The 13,049-nt window shown below is 48.5% G+C and overlaps 7 protein-coding genes across 7 annotated transcripts; 4 read left to right on the plus strand and 3 right to left on the minus strand.

Annotated features, from left to right (window-relative positions):
• Positions 1–832: 832 nt before the first annotated feature.
• PGRI_043910 (Tetratricopeptide-like helical) lies at positions 833–2,497 on the minus strand (the record flags this gene model as incomplete). The annotated part of the gene is made up of 1 exon (XM_040792104.1): positions 833–2,497. One exon carries the CDS (start codon positions 2,495–2,497, stop codon positions 833–835), a length of 1,665 nt encoding a protein of 554 aa, XP_040649160.1.
• A 1,206-nt stretch (positions 2,498–3,703) lies between these two features.
• On the minus strand, positions 3,704–4,462 carry PGRI_043920 (superoxide dismutase; the record flags this gene model as incomplete). The annotated part of the gene is made up of 3 exons (XM_040792105.1): positions 3,704–3,811; positions 3,879–4,355; positions 4,415–4,462. 3 exons carry the CDS (start codon positions 4,460–4,462, stop codon positions 3,704–3,706), a joined length of 633 nt encoding a protein of 210 aa, XP_040649161.1.
• Positions 4,463–5,166: 704 nt separating this feature from the next.
• On the plus strand, positions 5,167–6,120 carry PGRI_043930 (oxidoreductase, short-chain dehydrogenase/reductase family; the record flags this gene model as incomplete). Its single annotated transcript, XM_040792106.1, has 3 exons — positions 5,167–5,282; positions 5,334–5,648; positions 5,706–6,120. The coding sequence occupies 3 exons, from the start codon at positions 5,167–5,169 to the stop codon at positions 6,118–6,120; spliced, it is 846 nt and encodes a 281-aa protein (XP_040649162.1).
• Positions 6,121–6,456: 336 nt separating this feature from the next.
• Positions 6,457–8,321, plus strand: PGRI_043940 (putative general amidase; the record flags this gene model as incomplete). Its single annotated transcript, XM_040792107.1, has 3 exons — positions 6,457–6,765; positions 6,825–8,115; positions 8,170–8,321. 3 exons carry the CDS (start codon positions 6,457–6,459, stop codon positions 8,319–8,321), a joined length of 1,752 nt encoding a protein of 583 aa, XP_040649163.1.
• A 456-nt stretch (positions 8,322–8,777) lies between these two features.
• PGRI_043950 (Amino acid transporter, transmembrane) lies at positions 8,778–10,424 on the plus strand (the record flags this gene model as incomplete). Its single annotated transcript, XM_040792108.1, has 6 exons — positions 8,778–8,868; positions 8,929–9,037; positions 9,177–9,211; positions 9,283–9,525; positions 9,583–9,886; positions 9,932–10,424. The coding sequence occupies 6 exons, from the start codon at positions 8,778–8,780 to the stop codon at positions 10,422–10,424; spliced, it is 1,275 nt and encodes a 424-aa protein (XP_040649164.1).
• Positions 10,425–11,116: 692 nt separating this feature from the next.
• PGRI_043960 (uncharacterized protein) lies at positions 11,117–11,437 on the minus strand (the record flags this gene model as incomplete). Its single annotated transcript, XM_040792109.1, has 1 exon — positions 11,117–11,437. The coding sequence occupies one exon, from the start codon at positions 11,435–11,437 to the stop codon at positions 11,117–11,119; it is 321 nt and encodes a 106-aa protein (XP_040649165.1).
• A 762-nt stretch (positions 11,438–12,199) lies between these two features.
• Positions 12,200–12,979, plus strand: PGRI_043970 (C40 family peptidase; the record flags this gene model as incomplete). The annotated part of the gene is made up of 2 exons (XM_040792110.1): positions 12,200–12,918; positions 12,970–12,979. 2 exons carry the CDS (start codon positions 12,200–12,202, stop codon positions 12,977–12,979), a joined length of 729 nt encoding a protein of 242 aa, XP_040649166.1.
• Positions 12,980–13,049: the final 70 nt, after the last annotated feature.

Here is a 13,049-nt window from a genome sequence, read left to right on the forward strand (position 1 = left end):
GCACCGGGCGCGGCGCTATCTTCGCTGAGAACATCACAAGACGATTTGGTCCTTACTGGGCTCAAGTGGCCTAGGCTCAGTACCAGCTCGATAACCCAATCGACACGCTCCGATATGTTTATTTCATCAACGTCCAGAACCTCTACACCTGGCCCTACGTGGAACTCTGTCTATATCCTCGTTGTGGCTTGCCCTGGTATGATGACCCTCTGCCCAAGTGCTGGTATTACGGTACTACAGAGTATCAGGAGCTCCTGGGTACGAAGCTAGGAAGGGGGGTGGCTCGGCTGGTTCTAGGCGCTTGGCCGAGGGGCACGCACCGCATCGAGTGCATTCATACGTGGACAGTTGAGGGTGACCTCCAGATGAGGTTTGATATTGCACAAGTTTGATTTCTGACTTCAAGCTCCTTGAAGCCAAAGGACCTACTGGTCCAAGAAGGCCAATCACAGTGAGGGAAGAGGCGCTTGGCCCTGGCGGTTTAACAGAACCTCAGGGTAGAGCGTCCATTGGCTACAACAACTATGTAGGAATGTCGTCATAATGTACAATAATTGTTTATGCTCATTGCAAGAGTTTCAAAACCGTATATCTCATGTAGTATAGTAAGACGTATGAGACATAAAATGACAAGGATGCCCAATCAAGCAGACAAGAGCACCTGCGGATTTGACTTTCATACGAGCTCCGACCCAGCTTCATCATACAAGCCAATTGCTTGAGCATTTTATGTAAATTAACCCGTGATATCCTTGAAACTCACAACTCACGGTATATTTCAGCTACCTCTAGTCAAAAGTCACGGACATAACTCCAAAATAGGAAATATATGTCACTCAGTTCTCTGCCGACAGAAACACGACGATTTAATAGGCACATCCGCCCAGGATAAAGAAATCTTCAGCTGCGGCAACATGGCACGCGCCTCATATTTCCGACCCATCTTGACCAAACACTCATGATACCCATGCGAAGCCCATACATTACCGGGATGCCTCAAAGCACGGGGCAGAGACGTATCAACCCCAAGGTCCGCAGAATATACGGCTGCAGCCTCCTCAACGCGATCCTGTTCAAGCAACAATGCGCCCAGAGCATGTCTAGTCGGCTGCATCCAGCCCCACGGCTCATCATACGGCAAAGCATCATCCCTCTTGACAGCGTCTCGGAGATATGAAAACGCAGTATCGTATTCGCCACGGCGATACGCAATCTCGCCATCGAGCATCGCCTCACCTACACCGAGGATGTCGATACAACGGTTATTGAAGATAGTCCGCGAAGCCGGGACAAGTTTCACCGCTTGTAGGAACCGTTCTCGCTCCTCTTCTGCCTCCGATACGCGACTTGTAGCAGCAAACGCGACACCCTTTGCATAGTGCATCATAGCAGTCGTGACGCAATACAGCTCTGCATCTTCCGGCATCTTTGTAGCTATAATCTCCTCCCAGAGACCGAAACGCACAAATCCATGCATTTGCATAGCGACAAAGCCCTCCAGCCAGTCTGCCATTGGCGGAGACCCGACGCGCAGAAGAGGCTCGGTGATTATTCGCGCAAGCTCGGCCCCAGATTCAAGTGCGACCTTCGATCGGCCACCTAGCATAGCAGCGTACATTCTGAAATGATAATCGTGTGCACGGTACAGATTATAAAAATGACCCAAAGGCTGGTTAGCGAGGAACTTCTCGTCTGCACGGATAGCAGAGGTATTAGCCGTTACTGCGCGTTTGTACTCGCCACACAAGATATCGATGTGGGAGGGCATGTGCTCCAGATGACCAGCATCAGGTACAAGGCCACGCAGGTACCCTGCTACCGGCAGGGCAACCTCAGGCGTGGGGGACATTTCCATCAGATGGATGTAGAGATGCAAGATGCCAGGATGATCGAGGGCTTCATCTCGTTCCAAAATTCGATCCAGCGCTTCTTTTGCTTCGAGTGTTTTTGCCCCTGATGCGACCTCGCCCGTCTTTATGTCCCACAGACCCCATGGAGTCAAGTTCATCAGCGCATCGCAGTACAGCGCGGTTACGTCGAGGTCATCCGGGTTATCATTGTACACTGTTGTCATTGCTTCGGCATATTTCTTATCCCATTCGGTGCAGTCTTCTATGGGCTGCTCTTGGGGGTACCGGTACTGTAATGCGTCGATAAGAGCATTCTCCAAAGGCGTCACGGCGGGAGCGTGTTTCTTCGCCTGCAGGATCGCGCGATGGGCGCGAGTCGTGGTGGCAGAGAGATCTTCTCCATCAAAGAGCTGCCATGGCTTGTTATAATTGGGTCCCAGGGCAAGGGCAATGCCCCAGTATCCCATGGCACATGTCGGGTCGAACTCGACGACCTTTTCAAAGCATCGGGCTGATTCTTCATGATTGAAGGCGTAGGCCCAGATCAAACCCCGACTAAACCATAATTGGGCATCTTCGTTTGTTGTGGTCACATTGCGACGGTAGTCACCTAGGTCATAGTAGTCGGTGGGGGATGGCTGGTCCATTTTGTTGATGGTGGGTTGTGTACGTTGTAGTGGAGAGGAGGGGTATGATTGCCCAACACGGCCCTACCCCAGACTCACATATAACAATTTCGACCACTGGACACTGGGATAAGCGCTTATAGTGAAACGAAGTATATACTAGAGGTTATTTATAAATAGTGACAGATCGTAAAAATGCCTGAGGCACTTTGTATTCCTGAGGCAACAAGGCCATAAGGCCATAAGGCTCCAAAGTGCCCCACATGAGCAGATTTGAGGAAATCCACTTTTATCTTAGGTAATGTGCTCACTCGTGCTCGATCACCCTCACCTTGAGCACCTTGGGGGTTTATTGGGATCCTATTTAGCTGGTCTACCTGTAATTGTCTTTCTTTTCCTTGTTACCTACAGTCAATATAGTCATCTGTATATCAACCTTCCTGCATCCCATCTCATTTGAGTCATTTCAACATCTTCACTTTTATAGATCACCATGTGTGGAGAAACCAACCGTCCAACATTCGGAGGCACTATTGCCGTCCTATTCCCTCGGGAGACTCGTAGGAGCTCGAGCGTTTCAAGTGCATCGCGGTCCTCGTCACCAGAATCGGTATCCTCATTTGCATCATCATCATCGACTGGCTCAATGTCATCATACTCTCTTTTCTTTCGTGAAAAGGACGCAACGCATAAAACAACGGCAATATTCCGGACAGAAGATGCAGAGACATACCACGCACTCAGAGAGTGTCGAAATGTCGATATACGCATCGAGTAAGTCAATTGTCTCCCATGAGGTATTGGAGTACGGACAAAGAAAGGCTTACAGTTCATGTCAGAAAATATGGCGACCTTTCCACTACATCGCAATCCTCCCCACTTCATCAGTTCCATCTGAATATGGAACAAGGAAAGAACTCCAAATCATCGAACACAACAGAAATCGAATTTGAGCTGCCCGAAAGGCTGGACCTGGGTGTCTCAGAGAAGGGTGTCATCGGCAGACAGGTGACGGTCAGAGAGGAAGGTGGTTCGATCCTGGGCATTGGAGTGGTGGGATACAACTAAGTACAGTTAAGTGACGAGCATCTACTATCTACAGACATACTTGATAGACATAATTTGAATAGTAAATCAATTTGCATGAGTTGGAAATACTAGACGTACTTGGAGAGCACCAGGTCATTGAAACTAAATGAAGCTCAAAACTTTGGTTGATTATCAACCTTACAGCTTCAGTGGGTTCTCGACACCAGCAGTGTAGCGCTTCTCTGCTTCCGCCCAGTTGATGATCTTCCAAATTCCCTCGACATAACCGGCCTTGTTGTTCAGGTACTGTATTCAAGATATATTAGCAGGCAGATACAGACGAGAAAGGGTTCAGGTATAGGAGTCAACGTACCTGGAGGTAGTAGGCATGCTCCCACATATCCACACCAAATACAGGCACATCAGGTCCATTGACAGGGTCCTGATCTTTGCTTGTAACAATCTCAAGTCGTCCCTTAGCACCACCCTTGCTCACTAGCCATCCCCATCCACTTCCTTGAAGACCGAGCAACTCGGTGCTAAAGGCCTTGACAAAGGCTTCATGCGAGCCCCAGCGGGAGAGAATTGCTTCGCGCAGAGCGGGTGCACCGCCGATGTCATTTCCAGGTGTGCCAGGGGGGGTCAGGTTCTTCCAGAACAGGGAGTGATTGATGTGACCGCCTCCATTAAAACGGACCTTTTGTTGCAACGCAATCAAGGTAGGGACATCATTTGATGTAGTAGCAGATGCTTGAGCGGAGAGTGCTGCGTTCAGGTTGTTGATGTATGTTTGGTGATGCTTCTGATGGTGCAGCTCCATGATCTGCTTAGAGATAACGGGCTCCAACGCCTTTGATTGTTAGCTTCATTGCAGGGGGTTCTATGGATTCGTAAGCAGATAATACCTACATCGTAGGCATAGGGCAGAGGAGGCAGAGTGTGATTTTGAGAAGACATGCTGAAATTGTGGATGTAAGTGTGTGTCAAGTATAGAGAAGAGTGAAAAGAAGCCTAAGGATGTAGAAGAAAGATAAACCACCAAGGTCCTTGAGGTACCCCTCTTAAGTGACGTTATAGCACGGATCTTGAGGCCACCAAGGTATGATATCCACAGGTGGAGTTGGATTGAGCACATTTTGAAGTTGCTCTAATCTGCTCTCCTCACTCTGCCTATAGTGTGCAATGTATCCATTGCCTTTTTATAGAGTCGACTCGAAATTATAAAAAGCAGTCCAGGGTCAACATATAAACAGTAACTGATCTTGGTAGATCGCGATCCACCGGTGACCGGAAGAACCTGATATAAAACTGCATCTGAAAGGACTGGCCATTTCAAAGCGGAACAACAAAGTACAGTATAGTATACCCTATGTATACTTGTACTTATTGTATTTTCACCCTAGTCAAATGCGACTAATCAATAGATAAGAAACAGTTGAAGTTCCACGGTGAATGGGATGGCCGGGGGATTTCCAACCTTGGAAGGCTATTTATAGATTACTAATCTTCAAAACTCCCCGGCTCGGGCCCGGGGCCCCCTGGAGCACTAAGCGGGGGAAAGCCAACGAGCCTCGGCCGTTTCGGCTTATACCAATACAAATAGCTAGAACTACTTTTTCCCTTAGCTGTTTTAACATAATCGAGTTTCAATCAATTGCAGAATGTCCGTCGACGAACAAGTCAAACTCTCCAACTTCTCCAGTATCTTCTCCCTTGAGGGCAAGGTCGCTGTCGTAACAGGCGGTTCTCGGGGATTGGGGCTACATGCAGCCTCAGGGTATGTATCTCTCTATGTCAAATATTTCCTGATATGCTCACATTTTTGCAGTCTTCTCCAAGCTGGTTGCTCCAAAGTCTACATCACCTCCCGCAAGAAGGCAGCCTGCGACGAAGCAGTCGCAGCTCTCAATGCCATCCCTAACAAGCGACCTGGCGCCCAAGCCATCTCTGTCCCAGCCGACAGCTCAGATATGAAAGAGCTAGATCGACTGGTTGCTGAAGTGGCTAAGACCACCGACCGTGTTGATATTCTCTTCGCCAATGCTGGTGCGACATGGGGCGAGAAGTTCGATACCCACCCCGAGAAGATGTTCTCGAAAGTTATGGATTTGAATGTGAAGAGCGTGTTCTACACGATCCAGAAGTATGTTACTAGTTTAGTCAATATTAGGGATGAAACGCGGTTCTAACGTCGAACTAGATTCACCCCTCTCCTCACAGCAAAAGCAACCATCACAGATCCATCCCGCGTCATTATCACTGCCTCTGTGGCAGGTATTGGGGTTGGCACAGTTGGTGATCATGCTACCCCGTCTTATTCCGCCTCCAAGGCGGCTGCGATTCATCTGGCGAAGAACTTGGCTGTCGAGCTTGGGCCACGTCACATCTTGACCAATGCTATTGCACCGGGCTTCTATCCCTCGAAGATGGCTTCTGGACTGATTGAGGCGAAGGGTGGTATGAAAGATCTTGAGGCGTTCTCACCGAATGGTCGTCTTGGCAAGCCTGAGGATATTGCTGGTTTGGTTGTCTTCCTCGGGTCTAGAGCTTCGAGTCATTTGAATGGAGCTGTTATTACGACGGATGGTGGAGCTGTGCTGAAGGGGAGACTTTGAATGTCTGAATTGAGGTGATAACGGGTATGTTCCATGTGGACACAAAGAAAGCTTAGGATATAAATTTGATCAAGTTGCCATTGCCAAACTTCATCATATTGAAATTAGAATCCCAAATAGACCTCCAACTCCATAACTTGTCTTTAATAAAGATCTATCTAAGCTGATCGTTTCATTATAAAACAGATATAGGTTTTGAGGGCATCCAAGTGAGGGGTTGACTAGTCGAAGTACCCGTGGAGACCTTCTCCAACGCCTGGGCCGAGGTTATATTGTTCTCCACACTCCCCGCATTAAATACCATTCCCTCGATGCCATTCTCACTACACATCCACCATGGCCTCCCAGGAACCCCGTTATGTGGCAGTTGCCCAGCGCAAGCAAGCTGAGCTTGCTGCAGCTATCCCTGCCGAATGGCAACTACCCGCACATGTTATCCCTGGCGGGATGCTATCAATTTCCGACTCGATCACCGTTGGCCCAAAACATTACCAACGAGTCGGAGTAATGGATATTCCACGAACATGTGGTATACTTACACCCAAGGAATTGGATATAACAGAGAAATACGATGTGCGCGGCCTGGTAGCGGAAATGACAGAGGGTCGATTGAAGGCCCAGGATGTGGTGCGAGGGTTTTGCAAGGTGCGCTCCCATGCTAGCTTATCTCCAATTAAGTTACTGATATATATGGTATACTCTAGAGAGCAGCCATAGCTCATCAAGTCACCCGCTGTCTAACCGAACCCCTTTTCGACCGCGCCTTGCAACGAGCCCAGGAGCTAGACGATCACTTCCAACGCACGGGCGTCCCGTTCGGCCCCTTGCATGGGCTCCCAGTGTCAGTGAAGGATACATTCAATATAAAAGGCGTGGACTCGAGCATTGGATTGTCTGCTCTGGCATTCAAACCTGCAGAATCAAATGCCCCGTTAGTAGACCTATTGCAGTCTCTTGGTGCAGTAGTGATCGCCAAGACAAACATACCCCAAACACTCGGAACCTTGGACAGCTGCAACCACCTTTTCGGCCGCACGCTGAACCCCCTCAACCGGCAATGGACTGCAGGTGGCAGTACCGGCGGCGAGGGGGCCTTGATCGCCATGCGCGGGTCCATGGTCGGCTTTGGCACGGATATCGGTGGTAGCATCCGTATCCCAGCTATGTGCCAGGGTATCTACGGTTTCAAGCCGAGTACTGGACGCGTGCCATATGGAGGCCAACAGAGCGGTCAGATTGAAGGTAAGGGCCGGATGGGGTTGCAAGCAGTAGCCGGTCCATTAGCTCGATCTGTTGCGGATATAAATGCCGTCATGGCGGAGATCGTGCCTCGTGCCGAGCTGTTCGGGGCAGATTGCATTCCGGGCTCCTGGCCGTCACAGTCGGTACCGGTTGCTCTGACTCCGCGAAACTTCACTATTGGTATTCTCAAGACCGATGGCCTCGTCACGCCTCTGCCCCCGATTACCCGCATTTTGAACGAGGTAGCCAACAAGCTCCGCCGTACCCCCGGTGTCGAGGTCATTGATATTCCCGTTCCCTCAGCCCTATCTAAATGCCAAGCCCTCGCTGGTCGACTGATGGGCATCGATGACGGGTCCCATATGCTCGATCTCATCGAGAGCATGGGCGAGGAGCTTATTCCTTGGCTACAGGGCCGTATGAAGCGCGGCAAGGCTTTGACTGTAGTTCAACTGGCAAATCTGCAGGCTCAGCGTGCCGAAATTGAGGAGGAGATGATGAAGATGTGGACATTGACTTCACAGGCTTCCTCTGTCACCCGACGCATTGACGCCATAATTTGCCCTGTAGCGCCTCATCCGGTCCCAGAACTCGACCGTTACAATGCCGTTGGGTACACCTCGAGCTTTGTGCTGCTAGACTACCCGGCTAGCTCGGTTCCTGTCCGCTCATTCACAGAATCTGATCTTGAGATTGGTCGGGAGATGGATACACCTGTGTTGGGAAGTTGGGATAAGGCTAATCGGCAGCTGTGTAAGTTTTTGATATGTTGTAGACTGGTGGTCCTTTGCTAATTGACTTTAATAGGGGACGAGAAGACAGTTGACCGTCGGGTGTACCTCGGGTCACCTCTCAGTGTGCAGGTTGTCACTCCTAAACAGCACGATTATCAGCTATTCCAGGCCATGGAAATTGTTGATCGGGCTGTGCATGGCCGGGGCTCAACTGCGAAGCTGTAGTTGAAATGTATAGCATGAGAGCTCTAGTAAATCAAGCAATGTGCCAAGGACATTGAAATAGCGAAAGAATTGGGCTTCCAAGAACAAGTCAAACCAATTGGAGAAATCAAAGGCCAGTTAAAATAAACTGGCTGATGAGCAAAGTTTCCAAGTTTTAGTTAAGTCTTGACAAGATAACCTTAGCTGATATCGTGATGCCTAGGTAGGTAGTTATCCTTCTTGCCATTTCTGGACTGGTGACACCTTAACACCAAGGTGTCTAAGAAATAAATAACTAAAAATCAATATATGAAAAGATAAAAGGAAAATAGAAAAAATAAAAGAGACATCGTCCACGTGTAATTGATTTCTCATTTCCTTACAATCCATACATCCTACCACCTACTTGCCTAGACTTACCTTTTTTTACCTATCTTAATCACTTTCATCTTCTTGATCTTGAACACAACCTAGAACATGTCGGACAACAAGGGACCAGGCTACATCATGGGTAGCGAGACAAATGGAACAGACAAGGTTGATACCATCAATGCTTTGGTCACCGCAGGTACCGATTCCAAGCCCTAGCTTATTATGCCACACCGAGCTAACATTACCTTTCGTCCAGACCATGCAAATCAAATCAAACTTCGTACTATGTCGTGGCAGAAGACAGCCTGCTTACTGGCTGGTGAGCAGGTTTGTCTGGCCATTATGGTACAGTCATGGTCCCTCTCGTGAGTAACCCTTTCCTTCGAACACCCCATTTCATGAAGCTTACTAGTTGCCTTCAGGGTTCTCGGATGGGTCGCCGGGATCCTCACTATGATCTTATGCGGAGTGCTTTTTTTGGACTACTTCTATCACAATGCATAGGTATATTATGAAACATCCTCTGATCATGGATATCTGTGAGTCTGCGGCAGTCCAAGTATCCCGATTTACTACTTGAAATGAGAGCTAACAATCTAATTACCGCCAGGTGACTTCGGATACTATGTATTTGGACAAAGCAAAACTGCCTACATATTCTCCGCATTTATGATGCTCTCGAACAACATTCTTCTCGTCGGATTTCACGTTTTGACTGGCGCGAAGGTTCTTAATACCCTCTCAAATCACTCATTGTGCACTGCAGTTTTCTCAATCATTACGGCTCTTGTAGGAATCCTCATGTCCATGCCCCGGACTTTACAACATATTAGCTTCATGTCAATGGTTTCATGTGAGTAGCTAATGCCTCTCCATCTCTCTCAACGGACCACAACTGATTCTCTTATAGCTGCCTGCATGGGCATCGCGATCATTCTCTTCCTCGTTTTTGCCCGTATCGAAGACGGCCCTCTACACGGATACAAAGGCGATTACCCGACAGACGGACCGGTCAAAACATATGCATTCCCTCTCCCAGGCACCACATGGGTCGCCTGCCTAAACGCCGTGTTGAACATCGCCTACCTCTGGGCCTCCCAAATCCTGTTCCCAACATTTATCTCAGAGATGGAAAGGCCTCAAGATTTCCCCAAGGCATTGGCTGTTCTCGCCGGGATCTCCGCAATCCTATTCATTGTCCCTTCGGCCATTGGGTTCCGCTACCTTGGCTAATATGCTACTGCGCCAGCCTTCGGCAGTCTAGGAGTGGTCTCATACAAGAAGTCATCTTTCGGATTCGTGATCGTCCCTACCCTGGTCATCGGCGTGATCTACGCCAACGTAACCGGTAAACTTATCTACGCCCGCATCCTCGGTAAGTCCCGACACTCGCACAGCCACACCGTAATTGGATGGAGTGTCTGGGTGGCAATAATGGTGGGAATCTGGTATGTAGTCGGGTTTGTTTTCGCAGAGATCATTCCTAGCATGGGTGATTTCCTCTCCCTACTCAGCGCAGCGTTCGACTCTTTCTTCGCCTTCATTTACTTCGCCGTCGCATATTGGCGGTTAAACCGGGGTTCGCTTTTCAACAGCGTGGGGAAGACTGCTCTTACTCTGCTCAATGTCCTTGTCATGATGGTTGGTCTGTTCTTGCTAGGTCCTGGGCTGTACGCAGCTGTTGAAGCGATGATTGCTGACTACTCGAGATCCGTCACACCTGCCTTTACTTGCGCCAATATTGCATTCTAAAGGGACGCCATTCAATTGTTGTTTTTGGCCGGATTGGTGATTTGATGCCCTTTTCCTGTTTTATGGTGCAAGACAGGCAGTTAACTTGAAAATGAACAGAATTGAACTGGAATAATGATTGCGCACTGCGCATATTTGCCCCCGTCTCCATCAATTCCTGACTATGCCCTGATCTCTGGCTTCTCATCGTGCTCCATGCTAATCTCTCTCGTCTAGGAATCTTGCGCCGGCTACCATCCCTTTCAGTAGCGTATACTTTTCGTTTAATATTATCAAGCAGAGTCCCCGATGAAGATCCATGTGACTTGCCACCGGTGCAAATAAGATGGGGCGAGTGTGTAAATGATCGAACACCAAAATGTGAGTAATTCAGTCAGACTCGTAACCCTCCTCCCGGAGGATAGAAAAGTATTTTGGACAGAAATTAAAAATAGAATTATGCCAAATTCAGCGTCAGTCAGATTGTCGGCAGCACCAGGATAAGTATAAATACTAACAACCTTTAACCAACACTCTCTAAACTCCGCCTCCATTATACCTCCGTTCTCTCCCTTGCCCCAGAACGCGATATCATATCCATACTTGTTGCTGAAAGGCGGAATGAACTATATCAAAACAAGGAAGACTACATAAAAGATGTGCCCTTCCATGAAACAGCAATTGAGACCAATTTCTCTCACATTAAACACCAGCTATACGCTCATGCCTCCATGAATCAGACCCGCATTAATCAAGATCGGAATAGCCTGGTCCTCAACCCACTCGATACATTTGATCAACGGCCGACGAGGCTCTCCAGGCTCATAAAATATCACCGGATCCCAACTCTTGATAGGCTCTGTCTTCATAGTGAGTTTATTGAAGGCCTTCTGCTTCCCTGGTGCTGGGATCGAGTTGAGAATATTGTTCCAATTCTTGGGATAGTTGAGAGCTCTGGTATGTCCAATGAGTTCTTTTGAGAAGAAGTTCTCGTCGGTCTCGGGGTCGTCGTATTGTGCTGGCTCGTAGTGCATACCTGTAACTATATCGCCGGTGACGTGGTGATTCTAAGCATAGTCAACGATTGGGCGTAGCACATTCTTCAGCCCACACGAGTTTCTTAATATTTTATACATATGCGGCCCCCAAGTCTACAAGCATATTAATATATCCCCCTAGCAAAATCTCTCGTATCCAATTCTTGTATTGCACAGGCCTCCAATCCAACCTTGGAGGTCCCCAATCAACTTTGACTATAGTTTTGGAACAGCAATGGAACACTGACTATGAACATACTGCATGAAATTTGAGCTAAAATATGAATATCTGGTTTTGGGGCTAAATTATGGTTGCATCTGCTATAAATAGTACTTCTCGTGTTCCCTGTGTTGTGAGTGGCCCTTGGGGAAGTATGAACGCAGGAACACGAACTTACGAGAAAAGATCAACCAAAACCCCAGCTAGTGCCTACTAAACTCCGTGAATGTGTTATTTTTGTAAACAATCTAGGAGATCTCGGTCAGTTGGGGTCGACAAGGCAATTTTCACGATGATCGTGTCGGACCAGAGGCTTGAATACGAGTGAAGGGTCGCATCCTGCTGCAAGAGAAATACGATAAACACGAACACACAGCAATATGCCGGAGAAATCCTCGTAGGATAGTCGTAGAATAGCGTGAATAGTTTGTCTATAAAGGCTTCGATGTCCATCGTTATTCCGATCTTCTTCATCCCAGTCCTTCCAAACCTCAGAGAACAACACTCTATCACAAAGACATACAACCAAGCTATCCATCATGCGTTGCCTTTCCCTCATTGCCTTATCCCTGACGACCGCTATAACAACAGTCAGCGCCTACCCGATCAGCGGCGAGACCGTCAACTGTCGCTCTGGTCCCGGAACAAGCCATTCGGTCGTGAAATCATACAAAAAGGCTCACGATGTCAAAATTACCTGCCAAACAAGCGGAGAATCAGTCTCCGGAAACAACATCTGGGACAAGACATCCGACGGCTGCTATGTAGCCGACTACTACGTGAAAACCGGCACCGACGGCTACGTGACCAAGAAATGCAGCAGCGGCGGAGGCGGCAGCGGAGGCGGCGGCGGTGGTAGCACCGGTACTGGAAAGGCCATCATCGCTGCAGCCCAGAAGAAGAAGGGCCTCCCATACGTCTGGGGCGGTGGTGGTTGCAAGGGTCCCTCTGGCGGTGGCTTTGATTGCTCCGGTCTGACACAATATGCTATTTGTCAGGCATTGAAGAAGAAGATTCCCCGTGTCGCGCAGGATCAGTACAACACCAGCATGGGTAAGCGGTACCCTCGTTCGCAGGCTAAGCCCGGTGATCTTTTGTTCTGGGCTACTGGCGGTGATTGCAAGAACAAGGTTGCACATGTTGGTATCTATATCAATAGCAAGTTGATGATCAATGCTGCTCGCACTGGTACGCCTGTTCGTGAGCAGGCTATTTGGACTTCTTATGGTGGAGAGGAGATTTGTCCTTATGTTATGAGGTATGTATCTGACCATTTTCTTTTTGGGTTATCATACTAACTGGGATATAGATTCACCTGAGTGGATATAGGATGGAGGTGACGAGTGAGAGACCAATACTTTGGATTTGTGAGATAGTCAAGATATTTGG

This window comes from Penicillium griseofulvum, assembly GCF_001561935.1.
Source record: "Penicillium griseofulvum strain PG3 chromosome Unknown contig_90, whole genome shotgun sequence".
Lineage (NCBI taxonomy): Eukaryota > Fungi > Ascomycota > Eurotiomycetes > Eurotiales > Aspergillaceae > Penicillium > Penicillium griseofulvum.